At 33.7% G+C, this 27,557-nt stretch overlaps 2 protein-coding genes across 2 annotated transcripts in view; both read right to left on the bottom strand.

Annotated features, from left to right (window-relative positions):
• Positions 1–417: 417 nt before the first annotated feature.
• On the bottom strand, positions 418–5,694 carry LOC127866194 (eukaryotic translation initiation factor 4E-binding protein 1-like). The gene is made up of 3 exons (XM_052406618.1): positions 5,430–5,694; positions 3,458–3,628; positions 418–1,573 (listed from the first exon to the last, which is right to left on the bottom strand). The coding sequence occupies exons 1-3, from the start codon at positions 5,563–5,565 to the stop codon at positions 1,530–1,532; spliced, it is 351 nt and encodes a 116-aa protein (XP_052262578.1). The 5' UTR covers positions 5,566–5,694; the 3' UTR covers positions 418–1,529.
• Positions 5,695–10,068: 4,374 nt separating this feature from the next.
• Positions 10,069–27,557, bottom strand: part of LOC127866189 (BTB/POZ domain-containing protein KCTD5-like) — a 35,530-nt gene continuing 18,041 nt past the window's right edge. The window contains exons 4-6 of the mRNA XM_052406614.1: positions 25,629–25,724; positions 16,832–16,957; positions 10,069–16,119 (exon numbers count right to left, since the gene is read on the bottom strand). Of these exons, the coding sequence (XP_052262574.1) occupies positions 16,090–16,119; positions 16,832–16,957; positions 25,629–25,724 (252 nt within the window). The 3' untranslated portion in view covers positions 10,069–16,089. The remainder of the gene's footprint in view (positions 16,120–16,831; positions 16,958–25,628; positions 25,725–27,557) is intronic.

The following is a 27,557-nucleotide window of genomic DNA, read 5'->3' as shown; positions in this document are numbered from 1 at the left end:
TTCACAGGCTCTTTCTTTGAGTATCCTAGTTTCTGACCTTATGTGACTTAACTTTTTTAACCTAAGTGACCCTGATTTACACATAGCTGCGTTAACATTGGGACAAATGGTCTGACTGAGTTTCATGAAGATTGGGCAATAAATGTGGCCTCTTGTGTACTAAAAAGCTTTTTCTTTAATTTGACCTAGAGCCTGAAGTTCAAACTGAACATGACCAAGTTTCGAAAATATCTGAGATTTTATTGGGATAACTGTTGTGACAAAGTTTTATTATGAATTGAAAATAGATATGACCTCTAAGTGTGTAAAAAAGTAAAGATTGATTATGCAAGATGCACAACAAACAAAAGACAATCACAAAAGCTCACCATGAGCATGTTGTGGTCAGGTAAGCTTAAAAGATGTCTTCCTACAAAACACGTTTTCAGCTTTTATAATGAGATATTGCAATAACATATTATATCTATATCGATAACTTGACAATCAACACTTTATTTGATTTAAACACATTTCTCATTAGATGTAGCATGCAGCCGCTTTGCTTGGTTACTGACAGAGATTTATAACATAATTATGTGTAGGATTCAAAAGAGGATCACCCTTTGAAATGACCAGTTAAAGTTTAACAGAAAGAGCAAAATGCCCCAAGCACTAAATGCTGGAAAAAGAAAGCACTTTAAGGTTAAAATTTACAATTAATGCCTTCACTGCCACCACAAATTGCCTGAACACAATTAAAGCACAAATCTTAACTAGAAAGCATGATATCATAATAACAACTTAATTAAACAATAAGACATTAATTTCAAACTGTTATTACAAAATTTAGTATGAAATGTTTACAAAAAAATGTGTCACACAACTTGTGTTACTTGAAAAATTTAAAGAAACAAAGAAATCATAAAACATTTAACAGGCAACTCTGTTTTCTTAGGGGGATATTTATCTATTGCAATATTATACCTAAATAAAGCACTCAATTGCATAGAAACTATTAACATTCCCCATAACTGAAAATAAATATATCTTAGAATACATGAGTTAAAATTTTAATTATTAAATTACTAACCATAATTGTATAACCATAACAATCAGCTTCAAATAGCTTATATTGGTACAATTCATCCAATTTTTCTTATATCCATGTGTAAAAATACTTTTTAACAAAATTTACAACTATCAAAAGTGCTTCTACAAATTGTATACATTAACCAGAATAATTTGAACTCAACAACAAATAAAAGCATATTACTACCTAGATAAACATTCGATTTAAGACGAAATGCTAAGTTATGGTATCCCTACTCCTGCTTAATGCATTTTTTTAAGGTAAACAAGTATATAAGAAATAACAAATGAAGGTTTGTGAACAAACACATTCTGAAAAAATATCCATATCCAAATACATAATGGAAACTCTAAACTTTGGTAACATCAATTTGTAGAAAAAGAACATGGATAATCTCTGGATGCAGTTTCCATAGGGACTAAAGCCAACATCAAGCATGAGAGGCAGTCTGCACTGGCTGTTAGATATCCATCTCAAATTGTGGATGCTCCTCCGCTCCTTCAACTGAAATATTCAAATTGTTTTTTTATGTTGGTTTTGTCTTGCTTAAGCTTTCAGACTTTTAATGAACTTTGTGCGATATAGCCTCACTTTAATATAGAATTACTTTGTACATTTCTGTAACCCAAAAGGTCACCAAGTATGTGCTTAAAACTTAAATCGGCCGAATTCAAATTAAGATATGTGTTCTAATATTCAGCTCTTGATACTAAATTTCTCTCTGGTGAAAAGGTAATGCATACTCTTTTGCATGTCAGCGATTTTTTTTGCCCAATAAAAATTGCGTTGCGAAGTCTTTAGATTGGGCAATTAGTTTATTTGATTTGTTGCTAACAAATACTTAAAAATTTATAACTTATTGTTGTCAAGTTGTCAAGATTATATTTAGAAAGAAGGAAAACAAGAGCACCGCAAAAAGGGTGCCACGCACGGCTACGGGTGCTTGTCAGAAGTTTTTTTTTTAAGAGGTCGCAATGACCTTGACCTTTGAACTAGTGACCCCAAAAAGGGTGTGGCATATAGAACTCATCAAGGTGCATCTACATATGAAGTTTCAAAGTTGTAGGTAGAAGCACTTTGATTTTAGAGCCAATGTTAAGGTTTTAGCACGACGCGGACGTCGGACGATGAGCTGGCTATGACAATTCCTCGGGTTTTCTCCGAAAACGCCGAGCTAAAAATCACTGCATCCATTAGTCTTTGGGTTCCACATAGTTTTTTTGCTATTAAACTTACTTTAGATTAATCCTAATTGTATAGTGTTGTTGATAAATACATACAATGACATTAAAAACAAGATGTGTTTGTGCAACACTATGTCCCCAATATATTTGACCTTTGACCTTGAAGAATGACCTTGACCTTTCACCGTGAGATACACATGCATGCCAAATATCAAGTTGCTATCTTCAATATTGCAAAAGTTATGGCCAATGTTAAAGTTTGACGCAAACCCACAAACAGACAGTGCAAAAACAATGTCCCCCAGTATAGACTGGGGGACAAAAACATGTGAACAAGTCCATTTATTACCCAAGTCAACTTGACCCAGTTTTGACTGTAGCATTTTCTAAATAACTCTCCATGGTATCTACTAAACTTTGTTTCCATGATGCAGTATTACAACATTTTGTAATTTTGTAGATGGGATTTTCATGCAATAATATCACTTTATTTTTTACAGACTAGTTATTAATAATATTTACTTTACTTTAAAATAGTCTACCAATATTTTTTTTTAAAGCAAAGTAAAAAAAACATTGATTTCTTCTATTTTCTATACTTGACCATTTACCTTGAATGGTGACATTGACCTTAACAACCTGGCTTTAAGTCACACCATGGTTATCGATTCTGCTAAGAGTAAGATCTATGTTTGAAAAGATAAATACTTTGAGCAAATTACTCAAGATGTGTTTCTTATGTGTCACCTTTAAACTACCATGATCGGCAGTTCTGTCAAGCTTTTGAAAACCCATCCTTAAATAAGCAGATTCCCACATGCCTGTGGTCCCTAAAATGTGTGATGGGCCCCTAGATTTTATATACGATTTTATAAGAAAAGTATTATGTTCTCTTTACATGATGTAGTGACAGAAAAAAAGGTGGGCAACTGTGGTGGAAACACACAACAGTTTATAACCCTGCTTTGTCCACGCCCATGCCATATTTATCATTTCTACTAAGTTTACTGAAAATCCATCCATGTTTGACAAATTTACGCTTTTGACAGGCTTTTTTCTGCTATGTTTACCTGATACCACCTGAAACTCTGAGGCATAGGGTACCCCATACTACCCTGATTTTCAAATGGGTATTAAACTGAACACTTACTACTAAAAGTAGAAATTATTAGCATCATGCCATGTATAACAATAGTATAACTACCTTTCTGTGGTTTAGCCCCTTTTGGTTCAACGACACCATTTTCCTTGGGAATATCCACATCTCCAGGGGTCGTGATGCCTGGGATATGTGCCATGTTTCTTGGGGGAGTCTTTGCTAATGGAGAATTACGACACTGCATCAAGAAATTCCGCTCATAGAAAATTCTACTCCCTGAAATGATTAAATCAATGTTTGTTCTGTTAAATAATTGATGTTGAATCCCCCCCATGTAGGCAAACTATGGTTTGCCATTTCTCAAAATTAGAAGCCATTTAAAATAATAAATGTGCATATGTATACAAACAAATGACGATAAAAATAAAATATGTTGCTGTTAAAAACTATCTTGTAGCTTGGTTGCATTAAAAGCCCAAGGCCTACTGAACCGCTCTCATGTCTTTTATGTCAAGTTTGTGTTAAAGGGGCCTTTTCACGGATTTTGGCATGTATTTAAGTGTCATTAAATGCTTTATATTCATAAATTTAAACATTTGACTTAAAAATCTTCAGTAAAAAAATACAATAAAAAAGAAAGAAAAAAAAGTAACCTTCAACTGGACTCAAACCACTAACCCCTGGAATCCTGGATGTAAGTCTCCTGCTTAGATCACTCGACCATCCGTGCTCATGCTATGACAGCTTGCATTTTTCAATTTATTGAAGCAATCCTTGTAGTTTCACAAAATATAACAACAACAACACAACTTTCCAAATTATTTAACCATTTGGCGTTGCAACGCTTTTAATTTTCAGATTTTCAAATCGTCAAAAGATGCATATAATGGAATTGGATATTTATAACATGGTAAATGTTCAGTATTACTGTTACCTCACAAATATCATAACTAAAAGGAAAATTTGCGAATTTCTGAAACAACTGTTTTAAATTTTGTCAATTTACTAAAACATGAAAAGGCCCCTTCAATGAGTATTTTTACACCAATATTAAAACTTTCAAGTCATGCTTATAACTTAGTTGCAATAATTCAACTATCAGCTTTATAACCCAATGGGTTGCTGATAGTTGCAATGCGCTCTCTCTTGGCCATGGGTGCAAAAAGTTATCAACAATGCAAGGGTTAAGGAACACTGAAACTGCAAGAACTTATAAAAGTTCACCTATTTAAACCACAAACTCATCCAAATGGTACCATTAAAGCAAGAAATAATTGATTTTATTGACTTAGGTGTTGTTTTGTACGTTGTATCCGCCATATTGGAAAATTGACCCAATATTGGTTAGGTCGCAGTACACCAATATTTTGCATGTCGGGTTATGTGCTCCAGCCTATAAAGTCGATAACGATGTGGTATTCGATACAGAATACACTGTTTCAAATTTAAACATAAACATTTCAGTGATAAAAGTGTGTTGAAACATCGTCATGTTTTTATAGGGTGCATGCAAAGGATGACATCCGTAGGTTGCCATTCAGGTAAATTTAACATGTTTATGAAATTTATTCATTATTTTCCTCAATTTGTCTCGAACAATGTCTGTTTAGTGAAGCGCACGAATTCCCTGCGCTGAACTGCACCCATGTTTATGAAGGGGTGCATATGGACTGCCAGAGCCTCCATAGCAAAAATTATCAAAGGCCCTGGGAGTCCGTTTATATGGACTAGCTTATATCTGATCAGGGCAAAAAAGACACGGTACAAATTTGTCTCTTTATATTTCTAAGTAAGAAGTTGCTTAATAATCGCAAAGAACCAAGATTGTTTTGCTTATGGTTCAGGTAAGAACTTACCTTGCTGACAACTTCTCTATTCATAACAAACGACGCCATTTCTATTTTCTGCCTCAGTAAATGCATCAATGTCAACTGGGGGAATTATTGCAAAATTACTTTACGGCAAACACATTTGTCAACATCCTAGAGAGTGACATGTATTGCATTAGATACCACAATGTCATTTTATCAATTAAAAATCAAATATGCATACAATAAGCATGACGACATCATATTACCTCCAGGAGTCGTCGAAAAAATGGATCCACCAGGAGTGGTGGAATAGTCATTAGGCAAATTCGAAATATCGGCTATAGCCCGATGAGGGATCTCTCTACCAGCATGGAGTCTCGCAGGGGATCCCTTCTCAGTCATATCGTACACGGGAGGTAGAAAATAGCAACGAATTTGATGCAAATATATACAATTTACATGCAACCTGACAGCTGTGTGGTTTCCTTATTTACCAACACTGTCACATGGCACACTTCGGTTATTTTCGACTCTGGTCGTAATCATACGAATCCTTACGGTTCACCCTCGCACGTTTCCGACTACGTGTTTGTGTAAACATACTGATTTTGTGGAAGTCGCAAAACGATAGGCTAACATAAACCATTCATATTGATTAAAATGATAAATATTCCATTCCATGTTTCCAAACTGCACTAAGCAAACCTTAAAACCTTCAATAACAATAACATTATCAATGATTTTTTTTAAATGAGGTTCTGATAAGTTATACAAGTCTGATAAGACTCATGAAAACCGAACTGGTCAAACACTTCTCTATCCATAATCAAAGCGCTGAAGGCACTAAAGTTGTTCTCTTTTGCATAATCTTAGACGCAACTCATTTTTCTAAATTATCTTTTTAAATCGCGAGTTTGAAATGAACACAATCCATTCAAATTTATAAAAAGTGTGTCTTAACGCACAGGTCGAGATGTGTGTGCACGGTTTATCATCATATTTATGCTATAGAGATAACTTAAACAAAATAATAACAACGTACACGTCTCTTTTTAGACATTCTGAAAGCATTAACATATTATGAAAATGGTAACATGAGAGCAAGTTAATATAAAATAAAATGTATTTGCGATCCCCATTATATTAAATAAATATTGTGGAAATATCGAATACCTATCACACTAAGAATATAATTTCAAGAAGGAAATTCCCTTTTCAAAACTGTTGACACCATATACAATTCAAAATAAACAATAAGATAATTGATGAAAATAAAAACAATAATCTGCGCGCAGCGCTTTGTACTTTGTTGTTTATGCATTACTTGTTACCATAGTAGTTCACACGATGTCAACCAAACTCTGACCTTAACATCGGTATAGAACACTCATGCACTTTTTCGGCATAGCTGTTTTACCCAGCTTTTCACCTTAAATGACCTCAACATAATGCCAGAAGGCACGAATTAACACATTTGAATATGGTATAAACTGATTCGAAAGAAATCCCCTGTAATGTGGCTGCATCACTGTATCTGTGCACAGCGTAAAGGATGTAACACTGTTCAATGTTCGGAATTCCGGACTACTCTCTGCAAGATCAAACGACACATATAACACAAATTGTGGCCCAGTTACAATTACGCCTTAAATCCATCTCGCAGAATTTCAGGGTCTGTACTCGGTCACTAAATCGTCAGGGGAAGACATAATTGACTATCGATAAACACAGTTTTGCTTTCAAGATGAGATCAAACACTACTGAAATAGTAAAGTGTCACGTTAAAAGGAAAATCGTGTAATTATCTAACCACAATTGTTTGTCGTACTCGGTCAGAACGTCTGAAAATCGTTCATGAAGACCTGAATAGGCTTCCCTTATATGTCAGTTTACTGCATTTGCTTTTTTAAATTCAATTTTGCATTGAAATGCATTGTGTTAAAATATACCATTTAAAACTCGCAATGAGATTTAAAAATACCCGCGTCATGCGAAAATGGCACCCATCATAACTATAGCCCACCCAGCCTGCGCATGCCTCTGTCTGGTCAGAAGATACATAATGAGACCATAAAACCTTGCGTGATTTCATAGCAGAAAGCATCGCCCCTGACCAGACTACGCAAATGCACAGGCTGGGCTTGAGCTACGCCGGCCGAAACGCCATAAGAGCCATTTTCGCATGACGCGATTATGAAAGTGTGATTTGAATGTTTCGAAAGAAAACTGCTTGTTACATATTAACACTGTCACACGATATATTTCGACGGTGGAGAAGTAAACTCATAATAAGCCACGTGAGGACAAATATGATGTGAACTCCCGTAGCATAATTATTAATCTACTAATGTGAGGTTTGACTCTAATAACACACATTTCATGCGGTGAATTTGCGACTATCAAGTAAAAAACACAAACAATTGTTTAACTTTGTTTTTTAATTTAATTATTTAGAATCATAAAATTCAAACTTTATTTCAAAGTCAGCATGTACGCCGCTTATCTTTTTAAAGGGACTGTCAACCACTAATGACGAAAAAAGAAAAGTTCTAAAATACCGTATTTTTTACAATTATTAGTTTATATTGATCAAAATATCACGACTGGTATATTACATTACTTGAAAAAAAGTTCATTTTTTCAGTATATTTGATAATAAAATTTCGCAATGTGAACTCGAAAGTACATCGCGAAATTAGGTGACATAACGGTATACACACTATAAATAACGCAAGTAGATTGATCATTTTATTTATTTGATATATACAATCCACTTCGCATGCACAATTTGCATGCCTGCATGGTTTACAACGTGACGATGATGATCAATCTACTGGCGTTATTTATAGTTAACTGGTAGACATACCCAGTAAAATTTATTTCCAAATATACTGAAAATATGAAAACTTATATATATATATATATATATATATATATATATATATATATATATATATATATTAATCAATATAAACTAATAATTGTAAAAAATACGATACAATTTTACAACTTTTCTTTTCTTCGTCGTCGTGGTTGACAGTCCCTATAAAAGATATTTCTTATTATATTTAGTTTTTTTTTTATATTCGTTTTAAGCGATTATAAAGCATTTTTGTCGTTGTCTATTATTATACATGTAGTTATGAGTGAATTCCATGCGACTATGACGTCGTATTTTTATTATACAAAAATATCCACTAACGCGAGATTTATTATTCGCAAAAACTTTTATGAAGCCTTTGTAAACTTCTGTTAATAACCAACCAATGAAACTTAACATATCCAGAAACCGGGGCCTTATGAATGAAAGTATTAAATATTTGACCTCTAACTGAAGTAAACAAAGGAAACGTATCATTTAGTTGACCCTTTCTTTGTGCAAATGCAGGTTGAGTGTAAAGTGTGATGTTTACTATTGTATCTCGTGAGTTAACCCGTCGCTTGGTTCGAGTCTAACAAAGAATGAACCACGACATAATTATAATAATACATGTATTGGTATTAACCAGCACTGTACTAAATTCTCAAGCAAACCACAATAAAACTTGAGCTACGCTGGCCGAAAGACCACAATACCCATGTTCGCATGACGCGGCTATGAAAGTGTGATTTAAATGTTGTTGTTTTTTTAAAAAGAAAACTGCGTGTTCAAGCAAACCATATTAATTTTCTTTATAATATTTTTCGCAATAAATTAAATGCTTTATTTAATTTATTTCCATTTCATCTTTATTAATTTGCATGTACTGACACTAACGAGTAACTCCTCTACCCCCACCCCGTCACCAATATTTGTACTAAAATTACGTGTTTTTTTATAAATAATTTAATTTATAAAAAGGTTGAAATTGTTGTTGTTGTCATTTGTTAGTCGCATTTTCACCGCATGAATTGTGTGTTATGCGAATATGGATAATTTATTTCCGATTGTTGCGATTTTTCTTTATTAACTGCGTATCATTATGAAACATAATGAAATATAATTTATATGCATATTACAAAAACATTTTCCTTTTAACTTTTGTTTTGCTTTACATAATGAAATAATGGTTCTATTGACCACTTCGTAAAATGGTATCGAGTTTTTTTCCGTTTTCTTCCTTTTATCAGGAAAGGAATCGGCTGTGTGTGTGTTTATAATCCTTTCAAAAACACACACCGTATCAACGGCTATTATTTAAACCAAGCTATCATTGGTTGATATAATGGACCGGCGTTTGTTGTACCGGGGTGATACGTGGGGTTTTCTAAACTCGGGGCGAATTCCGGGATAAGTCTATTGCGAAACTCAGAACATTTCACAGCCATATCAGATCCCCCGCCCCCTCCCGCTGTATAACAGAAATCAGTCAGGCGCTATCGAAGAGGTTATACAAAAGTCGTCTATTAATATTAGCCTCAGATTTGGAATGAAATGTGCTGCGGAAAAATATCACTTGCCTGACGTAGCACGTAATGGACTATTTTAATCATTCATATACTTACTCTTCCGCGACACGTACAGCTAAAAATTGTTTTTTGACTCTTTATATATTTCTTTAAACACATTATTCATATAATGTTTCAATTTGTAAATGATTGTAGTTCAAGAACTAAAACAACGCCGCGAATTATTTCTCGGCGCGTATGCAGGCTGCAAGTAGTGATCATGTTAAGGGTGATGCTCAAAACTGGATTGCAAAACTTGCTCTTAACATTAGTTGTTGGCAAGCGAACAACTAAAAAGGATCGGCTCGTTCTGGCTGTCATAGGATGAGCAGTGCGGTCCATGTGAAATCCGACATCTTTTCGTTATCTGCAATCGGAAATACCACACCAAATATGTCCATATTACAGATTGAAACTCAGGTGTTTGTACATTTTATTTTATGATGATAAACATAGACTCAGAACTTGCTAAAGACAGAAATTTTTAAATTTTATTATAAGATTGTAGACATTATAACCATTTACAGAATATAATTAAACATGTCTACATATACTAGACATTAGCCAATGTACAGCATGATGTTCTTCTTACTAAGAAACAAATTTAGGCACACCAAAGTTCACATGAATAATGACACCAATAGAAGAATGAAACAACAATGTATCAGCAGAATGGAGTGTCATGTCCCATCATTTTTACTTGGCTAGAAAGTCTTCAACATTATATCTTTATCTCAATCATAAGACAATCATATAAAGGCTTCAATAAAACATCATAAAAACAAGCGTTTAATGCACTAAGTGTAAATCCCTATCAAATAAAGATTATGCATTTCCTTCATATTGGCCTTTATCCATATTCTTATAATGTACATAATCAAATCCTATTTTTTTTGTCAAAGTATTCAGCTATACCACGGACTCTAGATTTCAATATACACTCTGTGGCTATACTATAGGTTTGGAACATGATGGTCTTATGACAAGTCTTAAATGTAAACATGGGCTTTGAAATTAATCTAAAAACATGCAATAGATTAGCAATAGTCTTTTGCATTGATGTTTATATTCATTCAATGCAGACAATGATAACTTTCTGGCATTAGTGTAAATTGCTTGAATGTTCTTTATGATCAATTACACCACTTAATAATTATTGAAAAATACTGCAAAATACAAACTACTTAGCTGATCCAAATATGGACCACGCAGAAAGTTGCAACATAACATCTGCATGTTTATATATTAAAGCACATAATTTAGCCAATAGACATATTAATGAAGCAACATTTCTTATTTAATCTATAGCAAAACGCATTTTTAATGAAAATAAAGTGAACAGCAATTATGTGTATTTTATAAACTAATGGTTGCATAAAAATGTCACAAACATACAAATCAATTAAAATCGACTGATAATAACAATTATTTTTGTGTGTTAATAAAAGCAAATCTTCAAATGACAATAGCACTATTTTATTCAGAATGTTATCATTGAAGACGTTGTACTATAATTAACAATAGGACAAAAACAAGAAATTTGTATTTAATAGAAAAAAAGACTTATGCAATTATGGCAACATGCTGTTAAGATCAGCTGTAAACAAAACTAAAACCGGTTACACAATCACAACACTAGACAGTAGCCTATCTACATTTTAACTATACATGACGAAAGTCATAATGTTTATATATCAACAAAATCCACTGAACATTCCCAAGTAAAAATATAACAGAAACTGCAATTTTGGCATGACTTCACTAACTCATATATATGCAGTAACAGGTTTATTTACATATGTTTAAGATTTTATGATGTAATAGTTACATTTGCATGTTGTGAAATCATAGCAATGTGTCTAAAGAAATGTATGAGAGGCCTGGTGCACTCCTTTACACACCTAAATAAAAGCTAACTTTGAAGGGAATTGTTCAGTTTTTATTTTTTTATTGTTTAATTTATTAAATCTATGCTCTATCATTCCCCACCAATATGTTGAATCAGATTTGATCATTATAAAAACAAGAATAATGTTAATATTATCTTGTGCAAGATTCAAACCCAAGCCCCTTTGAAGCCACATTCAACACACTTATGCCACTCAGGCTTTAATACTTCACATCAAAATTTAAAAGCTATGTAAGAAATATAGGAATATTCCAAATTATAGATGAAAACGTTTATTAAAACTTTATAATTTTTCTCAGTAAGGAGCATTTTGCTTGTTTGAAAATATTGCATACATAATTTGTTGAATCTCTGAAAATTTTGGGGAAAATTGTGATTTTTTACCAACTGTGAACCTGTCCCTTGAAGAGAATAACATGAAGCTAGTAATATAATATACAGTTAAAAAAATGCTCCCAAAATGTCATTATAGATGTTTCAACACATTAAAAGACCACCGTATACACCAATGGTTTATAAAAAATTGTTTATCTGATTGCTTTTAGCTGATTAAATTAAAACATGCTACAACAATATTTCTGGTAAACATGACCTATAACTATGTTTTAAATTAAACCAAGACAGTTTGAGACCAATGGAAAAAACTGTACAGAAAATGTTTGTTATGATCATATATCAGTAAATATGGTAATCCAAGTTTTTTTAGAAACATTTTGAACCTATTTGATGGCTGATGTAAAAGTACATGCACTAACCTTGGCTAGTTCAAATATGTTTGTAAACAGTTATTACATTTTTATGAATGCCTGTGAACTATTTATTTTGTAATCAGTATGTTTGAAATTACACACTGTTCAAATAAATCCTGTACATGGTATATAAGTATTTAATAAAATATATAATTACGTAACCATGATTGACATGCATTTAAACATCCAAGATTATTCTTAACACAAAACATTTAAAAGCACCATTTGTTCACAATTATACAGCATATGACTTAATTTATTTTAAACATGATTGCAAAAATATAAACAGTGACATTTTCAAAGAAAATACAGTGTTTCAGATCGCCCTTTGGCTATTGGCTGATAGAAATTGACCTAAGAAATTAATTTCAGTGCAACGATTGGGCTTACAAATGAACCGTTCGCCAATAACGAGTATTTGCAAATTGGAGTTCAGATTACTTTAGAAAATGAAATAAGACAAACATGACATTTATATGTTAGTAAATATGTGTATAAATATCCCTTTCCTGCTCAGAAGCAAAGTGAAAATAGCTATAAAAAAACAGCATAAAACCAGAACAGTCCGCAAGTAACTTGCAATCTGTTCAGGTTTTATGCTGTTTGCTTCTCATCAGTATCTAAGGGTTGACAATGAAGCTTTTAACACTTGAGTCTAGTAGGAAAGATCTTAAATTAAATTTAACTCCCGAAGGGACTACATATGCCTAAAAATACATATCTAAGTGGTAAAGGGATAATCAGATTCATACGCATATATTGCTTCATTATGTTTGTCATGCTGTTCAGTTTATTGACACAGCATGGAACTTAAATGGAAGACATTGCGATGTAAATATATTAATAATAATTAGAGTAATTTAAATACATTTATTACACTTGTCTGCTTGCTTATTTTTATTTTTTCCCCTCAACTGCCACTAATGCGATTAAATATTTCTCCCCAGATCCTGAATTTTTTTTTGCCCTATGTTTGCCAAAACTGCGTGTTAAAATGCCCCTTTTGAGTGTTCTACACCATGCCCATTAATTTTGTCTGCCTTGGAAAAACACTTTAAAATGTTATTGAATTAAGTTTTGACTTGTTTTTTTAATATATTTTACATTAAGAAAAAAAACTTTCTGAAAGTTTTTTCGTGATAAAGAACAAAAGTCCTGAAAAAAGACCATAGGACACATGTCCCAAGGAAAGTTGGACCAATCTGAAACACTGTAAAATGGTGAATGTATTTTTAATTTGGTACATAAGTCTAGTCAATAGCAATACAATATTAGATATACATATTAGGGCTGTATAACGATATATTTGAATATTCAAATTACTTGAATACGGCTGTGGACGAATCGTATTCGTTTTTGCCACCTCCCGAACCGAATATATAACGAATACAAACAACATGGTATCAAGTTTGAAAGTTTAATCATCTTACCTTACAAATGAAGGTTCATACAATAAACGCCTATATTTAAATGTTCTTCTCCTTATTCCGGCATTTTTCATCATGTTTACCCCACCCACCCACTATGTTACACAGTGAGATTATCAACAAAATGGCGGGCACCGGTTGGATAATTACGACATTGAATTGAAAAATCTTTCGATGGTTGTTTAATGTTTATTTAGGTAAATACCAGTGATTGCATGCTCGAACATACACACAAAGGATTAGCTGATGATATTTCTTTTTTGTTTATCTTTAGGACAATGAATGTGCAACTTATCAACAAACATGGAGCCTAGCAAAGGGAATGCTTTTGATATCGTTGACCCGCCTGCCAAATATCATCGTTTGTCTGGCACTCCTTTCGTACCAGAGGGGGTAATCACGTGATAGTCAAGATGGCGACGTCCATACCAAGACAGTTATTTTTCGCCGTTGTATACCCATTATTAATTATGTTTATTTTTTAAACGACGCTCACTTTCCAGCCATATCAGTAAAAACATGATTAGCGTATATTTGGTATTAAAATTTGCTTTATATCTCAACTTTACTCGGTGCAAATTTTCTTAGTGGAGAACTAATTAGGTCATCCCGCTAAGAAATTCTGCACCGAGTAAAGTCGAGATATAGAGCGAATATTACTTAAAAATAAAAGTCAGTAACTTTCTTTTTAACATGGCTAGAGTGGGCGGAACAAAAAATAATAAAACAAGTAATAAAGAGTATAACACGACAAAAAATACCTGCCTCGGCATGGACGTCGCCATCTTGTTTGTCACGTGATTACCCCCTCTCGGTACAAGTCATGTTTTCAAAACTGTGTTCAAAGATGAAGCAGTTCTAGTCACTGTTTTGTTATTTCAAAGAGTTATATTTCATATTTTCAGTATGTAGTGATACTTAATTAATCAAATTTACAAATACTCATAGTTTCATACTATATAATGTCATGTCAAGTTGTCAGTACTACTTTTGTTCATTGAAATTCATATTCGTGAATAAGTATTTGTATTCCCCACCCTGTATTCGTGATACGTATCGTATTCGTCACCTAGTGTATTCCTTACAGCCCTAATACATATAGTAATTAATTAAGATTTATATTTAAAAGTAAAATTATTTCCTTGTAACTGTTATCAAATCTGCTGCAGCTGGTTATTGTTAGTTGTTTGCACATACAATTACTATTTGTTAGCATTTGTTCAATGCTAAGTAACAACATTTAACACTTAACAGGGTATCTGCATATTAAAAAGAGAACAATCATATTGCTGGCCAAACTGTTAAACATTTGAAACAACTAACCATGTTCTTACATTTGTGCTCCCAAACATATACACAGATAGATGTAACAATTTATTGTATTACTGCCATACAACTACATGACAAGGGACAAAATTGTCACAAAACCAGGTTTTCATTGTGAAAAAAAATCTGATAAAGGGAGAAAACTCAAACTGAACTTTTGAAATGAACAAACAAAATTAACCCCCTTTGTAAGTTTTTTTTTTTTTTAAATCTATTTTTAGTCGTGGCGACCTTGACATTGGAGATATTGACGTGATTCTTCCGTGCGACACACCGTCCCATGATGGTGAACAAATGTGCCAAATGATTTTAAAATCTCACAATGAATGACATAGTTATGGCCAGGACAAGCTCATTTATGGCCATTTTTGACCTTTGAACTCAAAGTGTGACCTTGACCTTGGAGATATTGACGTAATTATTTCGCGCGACACACCGTCCAATGATGGTGAACAAATGTGCCAAATGATTTTAAAATCTGACAATGAACGACATAGTTATGGCCTGGACAAGCTTGTTCCGCCCGCCCGCCAGCCCGCCAGCCAGCCCGCCAGCCAGCCCGCCAGCCAGCCAGCCAGCCCGCCCGCATTCGCCAATCTAATAACCAGTTTTTTCCTTTGGAAAACCTGGTTAAAAACTACAAGGTAGTTGAACCGTTGTTAAAGCAACATATCAATAATTTTTAAGTTTATTCCTATTTTTATGACATCTTGAACATTTGTCTGAGGGACATCGTACTTACCTAATAAAATAAATACCGGAATCAACATACACAATAATATAGTCTATATTTAATTTTCCAACTCTTACATCAATCCATAACAGTTTTCAATACAGGACCATCTTCAAGAACGCACATCCTTTCTAAATGCTTTCCATTTCCACCAAAGTGGTATTCCGTCCACTGATTATGTATTGGCTGACTTGCAACACCAGAACGCCTCAGTCTCTGACCTCAATTATATTACACAGCCCATCACATGTACTCAAGTATAGGAGAAAAAAGATGAGGCAGATTCAGCAAAGTCTCACAGAGTTCAGTGTGAAGACACAAAACAACAGCTAGTCAAATGTTGCATTGAAGACCTCACATACGTGAACCTTTCTGTTGCAAGACCTGAAATTAAGAGAAGAATGTTGTGTGACATTGGAAACTAGGCCTTAATGCACCTTTGTGAAACAACTGCATAACCATTGGTAAGGGGCATTTTAGAGTTACATGTAACTCCCTTTCTGTGTAAATTGAAGTTAAAAAACATTCACTGTATACTTACTTATTCCTAAGTGCAACACTATTGATTTTATGCTTAATCATGTCTAAGAATACAATAACAGCTTATTCAGAATGAAATAGCATAATTATAACTTAACATACAAATAGATAATCTAACTTATGTGAAGTATATTTTATACATAGAGCATATCATAAGCCTAGTAAAATTATAAACATTCTAGATGTAACTGTGTTAAAAAGTTGAAATCTGATGAAATATGTCAAATTAAATTCCACACTTAATATGGATTGTACACATACCCGTGCACATACTGGAATCATGTTGACCTTTGGACAGTATTTGAAACATAAATAATTTTAAAAAGTCATACATCAATCAACATTGATCCTCTTTTAGTTTTACCCCAGACATGTACAAAACTACTACAGTAGATAAACAGCTAAATAAGTACACACCTGTACACAAATCAGTGCCTAATTGCAAGGTGCATTTCAACAAAATGTACATAAGCCTTAATAAAAACTTACCAACAATATTTGAAAAAATACTTCTGTCTTTACTTCAACTACTGTATGTTGAAGCATTAATACTTACATCAGCTCGGTCAGTAGGTTTAGTCTCTGGTCCATTTAAGCTGTTTGGGCACTCTTTGGACACTACACACAGGAACTCCACATGGTCATCTGACCCATAGTTGTACTGGGAGCCTATATTCACCAACTGTTGAACAGAATAGCATCATTTCCAACACGACAATTATTACTCCAAATTTATAAAATGAACTGTCATGGTGAAGTTATAGAAAACTATAAACAAGAGCACCGCATAACCCGTGCCAACGCTCGGCTGCAGATGCAGTTTTGAATAACTGAAAACTTGTCAGAATTTTTATTTTTATTTTTTTTAGAGGTCACAGCATGGGGTTTTATTTTGAAAAAGGGGAAGACGCTGGACACTGGGTAAAAGTGGGAAATCGAGCGCAAAAGAGACATATTTGAGGAAAAAATAAAAACTGTTCATTTCAATGTCTATAACTGGTGTCCAGTCGTTACACCCCCTGGACGTTACACCCCTGGTCTTTACACCCTCTAAGCCTGGACATTACACCTCCCAAGATTGATTAGATTAGAGAGGTGTAATCAACTTTTGAGCCACTAATTGGATTTGTCATGTAAGATGACACTGATGAGATTAATGGTTGCTCAAATTATTTAATTGAGCAGCCATCATCTAAAACATTAATTTTTATTTCACCAGAATGACTGTAATAATATGCATCTAAATCATAAATACTTTTTTTCAAGAATATACAGACAGAAAAAACTTGAAGAAATAAAAATAATGATAAATAAAATAAATAATAAACAAAATAAACAAAACACAATCTTAATTTATATACATTTATTTTTATTTCACCATATGATATTGAAGTGCAGAAATCCAAGTTTTTGGTGGCAAAAAGTTTGTCCATTATTTTTTTATTTAACTTATGCAACAGAATTTATAAATAAAATTCAATAAAACACATCTATATTGAAAGTATATCAGGCAACATAATGTGTCTTACTTAGCCAATATTATTATTTATTTTACATGTAGTAGTATTTACCATTACAAGAAACAATTCTTTGCTTTAAATTTTGATTAAATACATAAAAGATATGCATTTTTTCAAAAAAATCAGCAATCTTATTTAAATTATGATACTAAAAATTTAACATGTCACACTTTTTTTGTTACACTCCTGACATATTTATCCACATTTATTGCAATAACTTGTTCATTCTTGCATATTTTTAGAAAAAATAATTGGACACATTTTAAACACCATTGAGAGACCTTAACTGAAATATAACTATTCCAGATTAAAGTCAGAATGAAAAATTCTAAGAAGTTCTAAAAAAATGAGCCAATTTGCATTGAGTATTTGTCTTATTAACTTTGTTACCATTGATGTTTTGATATTCTTTTGCCGTGACATAAAGATGCAATATTCTTTAGAATTCATAAAATAAAACAACAACATCTTCAAATGAAATTTAATAATAATGGTGTTAACAAACTTCTTTAATTTTAGGTGTTATTATTAAACTTTGATAACTAACAAATTATTTGAAAAGATCAAAGAACAATGTTTTTCACAACAAAAAAATGTTATTTCCTAATTAAAACTGCACATCAATAAGAAAGACATACAGACAAACAAACAATAAAAAAAACTTGGACAGACCCCCATTGGACACACATTAAAGCAGGAACATCATTAATCAAGTGAAGTGTGCCCCATGGTAGGTGTGATCACACCTTAGTAACCTAATCAATTATGTTTACATCTTGTGAGGTGTAATGTCCAGGCTTAGAGGGTGTAAAGACTAGGGGTGTAACGTCCAGGGGGTGTAAGGACTGGAAATCCTATAACTCACCTACAGAATTCAGGTTTTTTTTAGAAAAAGAGGCATGTCTCTGACCTATTTGTTCTTAAACACATGAACAAGTATGATATTAAAGTCAAAGTCCTAAATAAAGTTGCAGGTGTAGATCTAATAATGGGAAATGTTTTCAACTGGGGCCGGGGAACGATGTCAATATTATGATTTCAATTTCATGATGAATGGGTTGACGATCTAGATCTCCTACAGTATTGGAAGGGAAAGGTGTGGCAGCTGCCGATTGTCTACTTTCACTTTCACAATAATCCGTCAGTATTAATTGATGTTGATTACATGTACCTCCGAATCCTGCTGGGTTTCAACGGTTTCTGATGATTCATTCTTAAAAAATGCGTCAACGCAATTAATATTTTCCGAGTCCGAACGTTTTATTTTGTTCGTGTATGAACGCCAATTGTGAGACTTTTTTCTGTTTTAACGTTTATATCTTGGCTTTCACATAACCCTGATGAAAATTCGACTGGTTTCCGGTAATTAATTGACGAAACACCCTTCTCGCTTAAGACCGGAATCCAGTAAAATAGTCACATGATTAATATGATTAGTTGCAAGGTTTCCATGACGTAATTTAAGAGCTATATATAGAATCACTGGGATTCCCAGATTTGAGTGTTCGTCGGGAGAGAGAGAGAGAGAGAGCGAGATCGTTGTTCATGGTACAAATTGGATAAGTGTCGACTTCCCAAAAGAAAAAAAACATTTCTTTGAGGGTAAAATATTATATTTTGGTGAAAAATTATATTTTTGGAGGGGAAATGGTATTTTTTATTGGAAAAATTCTGGTAGGGGAAGACGCCGATTATCTGCGTCACTTTCTTAGTAAAAAAACCCCTGCACAGTGACTTTGACCTTTGACCTTGTGACCCCAAAATGGGTGTGGCATGTAGAACTATCAAGGTGCATCTACATATGAAGTTTCAAAGTTGTAGGTGGAACCACTTTGATTTTAGAGCCAATGTTTAGGTTTAATCACGGCAGACACCGGACAGCGAACTGGCCATGACAATACCTGGGGTTTTCTCCGAAAACAGCCGAGCTAAAAATAATCTAATTATTATAGAGTTCTTTATTTTGACAACTGACCTAAAAGTTTGACCATGAACAGCCAGATGGTTTTGCCAGCAACACAATGCCATCTCGTAGAAGTTAAACTACATTAGTTTCAAATTATTATTATATTTTCTTAAATGCAGCTAGGACAATACCATACAAAAATATTTTTTGGAATGTTTATTTAAGAAGCTATTTCTCTGAAAAGACAATTCCAGACTGGTTGATTGTAAAAGCAGCCGTTAAATTCAGACTGAATGTGCATCTAATGTATCACAACCTTCAAGCTTCTGTAGCCAACAAGAACATGTATGGACCCATATTTATAAATTAATGAACAGTCTATTGATATTCAGATGATATTTTGGGTCACATATTACAAATTATATGACAACTTTCATCAAAGAAAAGGGTTGACATAAATGATACTGAGCAACCACAAATGGATAATTATTAAGTGCATGTTCATGATAAAAATGTTGAATGAAATTTCATTGAAAGTAAAAATTTGTCATGTTATAATTGTGTAACTTTTTATTTAAGATTGATATTGCTAGTTAAATGAAAATTTATTGAAATAAGAACCAAACTGCATAAAATGTTGAGAGATTCTGTAAAAAAAATTGTTTGGGTGACATTCCAAAAATAGGTTGATGAATTATTTAGAAAAAGAGTTACTTAGCTTTGCCTTAGAAGAGCTTTAACATGTATAGAATAGATTACTCTCTTTCTCATGTTCTTAAGCAGCACATTAAATGGCATTTTATATACAGATTGTGCGTGTTTTTCCTTGTCATTTTATATACAGATTGTGCGTGTTTTTCCTTGTCAAACAACAGAAGTTTAGATTCAAGTTCATCAAACATTTATTGGTCTAAGACAGAAAAGGCTTATTCACAACATTCTCAGCACATAAAATGGCAGGCTTTTTAGAGTAGACTTATTTTAAGCAAGATTTACAGGTGTTATACTAAAATCAATTCTGTTGTTTACAGTGTACATGTATTTGGTTATCTATGAAATAAGAACAGTATATGACCTCTTTTGATATTTCATTTAGTAGGCAAGTAATTTCAGTACATGTGTTTTTTCCACCATTTTGGGAATGGGGCCTAGGCACATTAAATTTTTGAAAATTCACGTCTTTTTTACTACAATTGTAAAATGCTGTTTTGCTTACAAATTTTCTAAAATTGAGAACTAAATTGTGTTTAATCCTCGAACAGGTTAGGTTCAACTCTAAATACTGGATATGAAGAAGAACTGAACCTTTTGATTTCTAAAATAGTTTCTAACTTGAAACTTTCAATTTGGAATATTAGGCAGTCATTAAGGAAAAATACATACTTTTGAGATTGGAAAATGGCTGAAAAATGTGGCCCTGAATTTTACAAAAACAACAACTATGAAGTTAATTAAGGCATAATGGACAGCAGTTTCTAATTATAGAATTTATAACAAGCATGACATGCTTGTCTATTGTAAGACTGGTAATTTTTTTACAAGGCTTGCTCACTTGTTCAGCTTGTATCAGTTTCTAACTTGATCTCTTAAGACACTGTAAGCGTTAGTGTTTTAACATGGATAGAAATGATTACACCAGTCCAATGTGCACTGAGCAATATGGGATTTACACACACTTATAAGTTATATCCGACACAAAATATTTATTCTGCACTTTCCAATCAATTATTTATTAGTAGGGATGCAAGAGGTTAAAAAAAAATCATTAACCGGTTAACCTTTATCCATAACCGGTTATTAACCGGTTAACCGTAACGCCTTATGCGTAGTTAAAATGATTAAAGAGTACGTCAAAAATGTCATACCGCTCGCACCGCTCGGTAGAAACAAAAGTAATTTTCAATCGCTTGCGTTGATAACATGCCAGTTTTGTAATAAAATGTATTATACAATTTATTTTAACAATTTTGTAAATGTATGCTATATATTTGAAATTATTTTCCTGCGTAAATGCAAAGAAGTAACAAATTAAATAACTACACTATGTTCATTTTCTCGTGTTATTAACTGTTTTTGGTTGGGCCGCTTATATTACGTTTGCGTCGTATCGCTCACAAAAATGGTATGTTCCTTTGTCCATTCTGTTTCAATTTTTAAGACTCAAATGTTCTCAATATAGAAATGTGCTTTGCCCTTTCAATTAATCAGTACATTTATTTAATAGCGAAGTAGCTAAGTATTATGATCTCAAATACTGATAGTTACGTATGTTTGTTAACGTACCATAGAGCGCAAATCAATTACACAAATACTAACATTTTCAGGCTTTATTTTGTTTAAATATTTTTTATTGATGTTCAATTATTTAATTAGTTAATAATTTGCTTTGATAAATACCACTTGCATTGGACGGTAATGGTGGAATCGTTGGACGTAAATTATAATAATGATCATAATTTCTGATAAACAAAAACGACGTTAACTCGACAAAAAATTAACTACGTATGCAATTCTTGATAAAATTATTACTTATTAACACGAAATTTTCGCGAGCAATCAGTGTTGGATATTGGTAAACAAAACACCGTCCAATGTCTCAACTGTTTTTTTTATCGCGAGTTCAATAAACTTGCCAATTACGTCTTCGCTACTTGCTCCGACTCCCCGCAATTCGCTAGTTAAATTTCGCGAGTTAAACAAAACAATAGTGTCAGTTATCAAAACGTACCCCCTATTTGTTATCACAAAGATATTGATTTATTGTTTTTATTACTTTGATTGTTGACACGTTATTTAGTCGATGCGGCATGTTGTTTTCACTAGTAGCCGGCGCAAGTTGGCAGTATGTCTCACGCAAAAGTAAAATCGTACGATTTATTCCATGAAAAAAACATAATCAAATATTTTTTCCAGGTTTACCTTTTCCAGAAAAAATAACCGGTTTACTGGTCGTTTCGGTAGGTTAACCGGTTAACCTCTTGCATCCCTATTTATTAGGCACAGTCATACCTGACAGCACCTTGTGCACAAAAGCCCCAAGCCCTATTAAGCCTCCATGTACATGTATTATAATCTCTCAGTAAATTATTACTGCCCCAAGCTGCATGTCAACTGTCGTTTAAAAACATTCAGCTTAAAAGAAGCCAATGCCCAGCATTTTCATGAGTATTTCAATAACAAGGACCTGAGTTGTGTAAATTTGTCCTTGGAATCTTTTAAATGTTTATATTGTTCAACGTATAAAAGCCTTTCCTGCAGGGCTCGAAATTAACTTTTTTTTTTACTTGCAAAACATTGCGAGCAGCTTTAATACCAATTCGCAAAATCAAAAACAGTCTCGCAAATTTTGCAGGAAACATAAAAAAAGTTTGGACATTAATTTAGTACTATTAAAACAAAATAAAAAGTACTTAAAATTTTATTTCTGCAATCATACAAAGATATCAGTTCCTTGGACCATAAGGGTATTGTTTTCAAATATAAGTGTGTCGTGTTCACTCAGAAAACAAAGTTTAAGTGTCAGTTTGGGATATTTTTAATGGGTTTTCAAATATTGAAAAAAATCAGCTATGATATCGTGTGTTGAGTGCGACGTCACCAAAATACAAACCAACGGTTAACTTTGCTTTGTCATTCGTATTTTTATTTCCGTCTGTAGGCAAAAAGAAACTAATTATGTTTGGCTTCGACGCTATGTCTGTTCAAAATCAATGAACAAATGTGAATAGTCAACTGTTTCACGTTCTTTGTACCAATACTATCCGCTTATCTGTACTATAAGTATACCAGTCTACATACAAGGTGCGCGCTTCCGCATACCGGTATTCAGACGTTCTATAAATTGACCTACGGTTTAGCGTTCATGACGTCGAGTGCATTTATATTACTTGTTTTTTTCCAATATTTCTTTACTCGCAAAAAAAATACTAGTGGCTTAAAAATTAACCCGCAATCAGTATTTTTCACTCGCATTTTGCTAGTGTGCGAGTGTAAATTTTGAGCCCTGCCCTGTGAAGCAATATGCAGTCCTTTTATTTTCTTTTCTGGCTAAATTAAGAGCTCTGTATAAGGTGTCATCACTTAAGAAACTTTTTTATTATTGAAAGAAATTGATGAAGTTCATCTCTTTGAACCTTGACTACCGCACTTCGATACACATGTACACATTTTGATGCGTTTTTAGTCCGTTAGAAAATCAAATTAGAAACAAGAGGGCCATGATGTCCCAGAATCGCTCACCTGACTAACCAAATACAATCCCAACCCAGATTTCATCAAGATAAACATTCTGACCAAATTTCATAAAGATTAGATGAAAACTGTGACCTCTATTGTCTACACAAGGTTTTTCTATTATTTGACCTAGTGACCTAGTTTTTGACCCCAGGTGACCCAAATGCAATCCCAACCCAGATTTCATCAAGATAAACATTCTAATCAAATTTTATAAAGATTTGATGAAAACTGTGACCTCTATAGTCTACACAACGTTATTCTATTATTTGACCTAGTGACCTAGTTTTTGACCCCAGATAACCCAAATACAATCCCAACCCAGATTTCATCAAGATTAACATTCTGACCAAATTTCATAAAGATTGGATGAAAACTGTGACCTCTATTGTCTACACAAGGTTTTTCTATTATTTGACCTAGTTTTTGACCCCAGATGACCCAAATAAAATCCGAACCCAGATTTCATCAAGATAAACATTCTGACCAAATTTCATAAAGATTGGATGAAAACTGTGACCTCTACTGTCTACACAAACAAATTGTTGAAGGTTCTTCTATTATTTGACCTAGTGACCTAGTTTTTGACCTCAGGTGACCCAAATACAATCCCAACCCAGATTTCATCAAGATAAACATTCTGACCAAATTTCATAAAGATTGGATGAAAACTGCGACCTCTATTGTCTACACAAGGTTTTTCTATTATTTGACCTAGTTTTTGACCTAGTGACCTAGTTTTTGACCCCAGATGACCCAAATACATTCCAACCCAGATTTTATTAAGATAAACACTCTGACCAAATTTCATAAAGATTGGATGAAAACTGTGACCTCTACTGTCTACACAAGGTTTTTCTGCTATTTGACCTAGTTTTTGACCTAGTGACCTAGTTTTTGACCCCAGATGACCCAAATACAATTCCAACCCAGATTTCATCAAGATAAACATTCTGACCAAATTTCATAAAGATTCGATGAAAAGTGTGACCTCTTCTGTCTACACAAGGTTTTTCAATAATTTGAACTAGTTTTTGACCTAGTGACCTAGTTTTTGACCCCAGATGACCCAAATACAATCCCAACCCAGGTTTTATCAAGATAAACATTCTGACCAAATTTCATAAAGATTGGATGAAAACTGCGACCTCTTTTATCTACACAAGGTTTTTCTATTATTTGACCTATTATGTGACATAGTTTTTGACCCAGATGACCCAAATACAATCCCAACCCAGATTTCATCAAGATAAACATTCTGACCAAATTTTATAAAGATTGGATGAAAACTGTGCCCTCTTCTGTCTACACAAACAAATTGTTGACGGACGCACACACAACAGACGCCGGACATCTCACAGTCAAATAAGCTCACCATGTCACTTCGTGACAGGTGAGCTAAAAACACTTTCTTACAAGATTAGCTTTTAAAGCTTCATTTCTAACCCTAAGAATCTGATGAGCAGCAAACAGCATACAATCTAAACAGGCGGCAAGTTACTCGCTGGCTGTTTTGGTTTTATGCTGGTTGCATATAGCTCTTTACATTTTGCTTCTGGGTGCGAACAGGTTAATTGATCATACCCCAGGATTTATCATTCCCCAGCAATTTTTCCATACAAGGCCAACATATAACTATACTTTTCCCAGTAATGAGGGCAAGGAATTGTGGTTATTCCCCTATATGTTATTACCTGCTCAAACTTCCAGCCATCGGACATCGTGGACACCATCTGGGTAAGCTCCTCCTCTGAACACTGCAGAACTCGGTACACATTCTTCATGTACGTCTGAAATACAGATCACATCGTTTGGTGTTCATCTCAAGGGGCTTAAATGTTCTGTGCTGGTATTGTTCAAATGGTTTCACATTAGACTGACCCAACACCTGGCAGGTTATTTTTTAACAATCCATAATAATTCGTAAATTCCTCCCATTAGAGCTCTTGATCTGCCATTTTTTCCCCTTTATTTTCAATTTGTAAAAAAATCCCCCATACTGGAATAACATGCGAAAATTCCCCCTCCCAATGAAGTGGGTAGCTTTCCCAAATGACCAGGGAGGGCCCTGCCCATATACCTTTGTGTTTTTGAATTCATAAAAAACATATTCAATATTTCCCAGGATTACTAGAAACAAAGATTTCAAATGTTTTATTTTTGTTTGTATTTTTATGCCCCTCTTGAAGAAGAGGCAGTATATTGTTTTGCACATGTTGGTTTGTCCGTCAGTCAGTCGGTCCGTCCACCCGATGGTTTACGGATAATAACTCAAGAACGCTTAGGCCTAGGATCATAAAACTTCATGGGTACATTGATCATGACTGGCAGATGACCCCTATTGATTTTCAGGTCACCAGGTCAAAGGTCAAGGTCACAGTGACTCGAAATAGTAAAATGGTTTCCGGATGATAAATCAACAATACTTACGCCTAGGATCATGAAACTTCATAAGTACATTGATCATGACTGGCAGATGACCCCTATTGATTTTCAGTTCACTAGGTCAAGGTCACAGTGACTCAAAACAGTTAAATGGTTTCCGGATGATAACTCACAAATGCTTACGCCTAGGATCATGAAACTTCATAGGTAAATTGATCATGACTGGCAGATGACCCCTATTGATTTTCAGGTCACTAGGTCAAAGGTCAAGGTCACAGTGACAAAAAACGTATTCACACAATGGCTGCCACTACAACTGACTGCCCATATGGGGGGCATGTATGTTTTACAAACAGCCCTTGTTTAGCTGGATTTTCATTTTCTCAGTTTTAAACAGTATTTCAAGCATATCACAGCAGTCAGTTTACCAACTCACACTTTCCTGTGTAAGCTGGTTTACCAGTGCTTAGAGCACATGTTTATGCCATTTACTGACAAGCGCTTTACTTAAATCAGATATAAAGGGAGAAGGGCCGTAAAAAGGATTTCAGGACCGATCACCACACAAGTTATAGGGCTAGGATGTGGGTCAAACCTGCAATCCTCATATTTGCAGTCAAACGCTCTTTAACGTTGTGCATTAAGAAGTTAAGTGAAACGTCATTTGAAGGTTGTAATGCCATGAGGTCAAATGTCTGCTTATGTCTTGGCTATCGCAATTTTTTAAAGAAATAAACTTATGACTGTGTATGAACACTTTATTGTTCTGAGCAATAATCATGATCACTGGGTAAAAAAGTGGATTCTTGTGTGTTCAAATTGTTTACTATTTCCATTTAAAGTAAATTATCCTGTCTCATGGCGACCATGTCCATTTTTGAAATCTACCAAGATATGATTGTGATCAACATTATGAGCAAGTTTAATAAATACGATCTCCAGAGTGTTACCAAGGTTTTACTATAGCCATATGGCAACCATGAATTAGAACCAGTTTAAAACCTGACAAAGATGTCATTGGGACAAATGCTCTGATTAAGTTTCATCAAGATTGGGCAATAAAAAAGGCCTCTACAGAGCTCACAAGCTTTTTTATAATTTGATCTAATTACCTACTGTTTGATGCCTGATCCTGGTTGAACTTAACTGATATACATGTTATATGGGACAAATGTACTGCAATTTTCATAAAATTTGGGCAATAAATGTGGCTTTTAGACTGTTCATAAGGCAATTGT

Source organism: Dreissena polymorpha, chromosome 2, assembly GCF_020536995.1.
Source record: "Dreissena polymorpha isolate Duluth1 chromosome 2, UMN_Dpol_1.0, whole genome shotgun sequence".
Classification (NCBI taxonomy): domain Eukaryota; kingdom Metazoa; phylum Mollusca; class Bivalvia; order Myida; family Dreissenidae; genus Dreissena; species Dreissena polymorpha.
The sequence above is the reverse complement of the archived record's forward strand: the minus strand, read 5'-3'. Positions and strand labels throughout refer to the sequence as shown.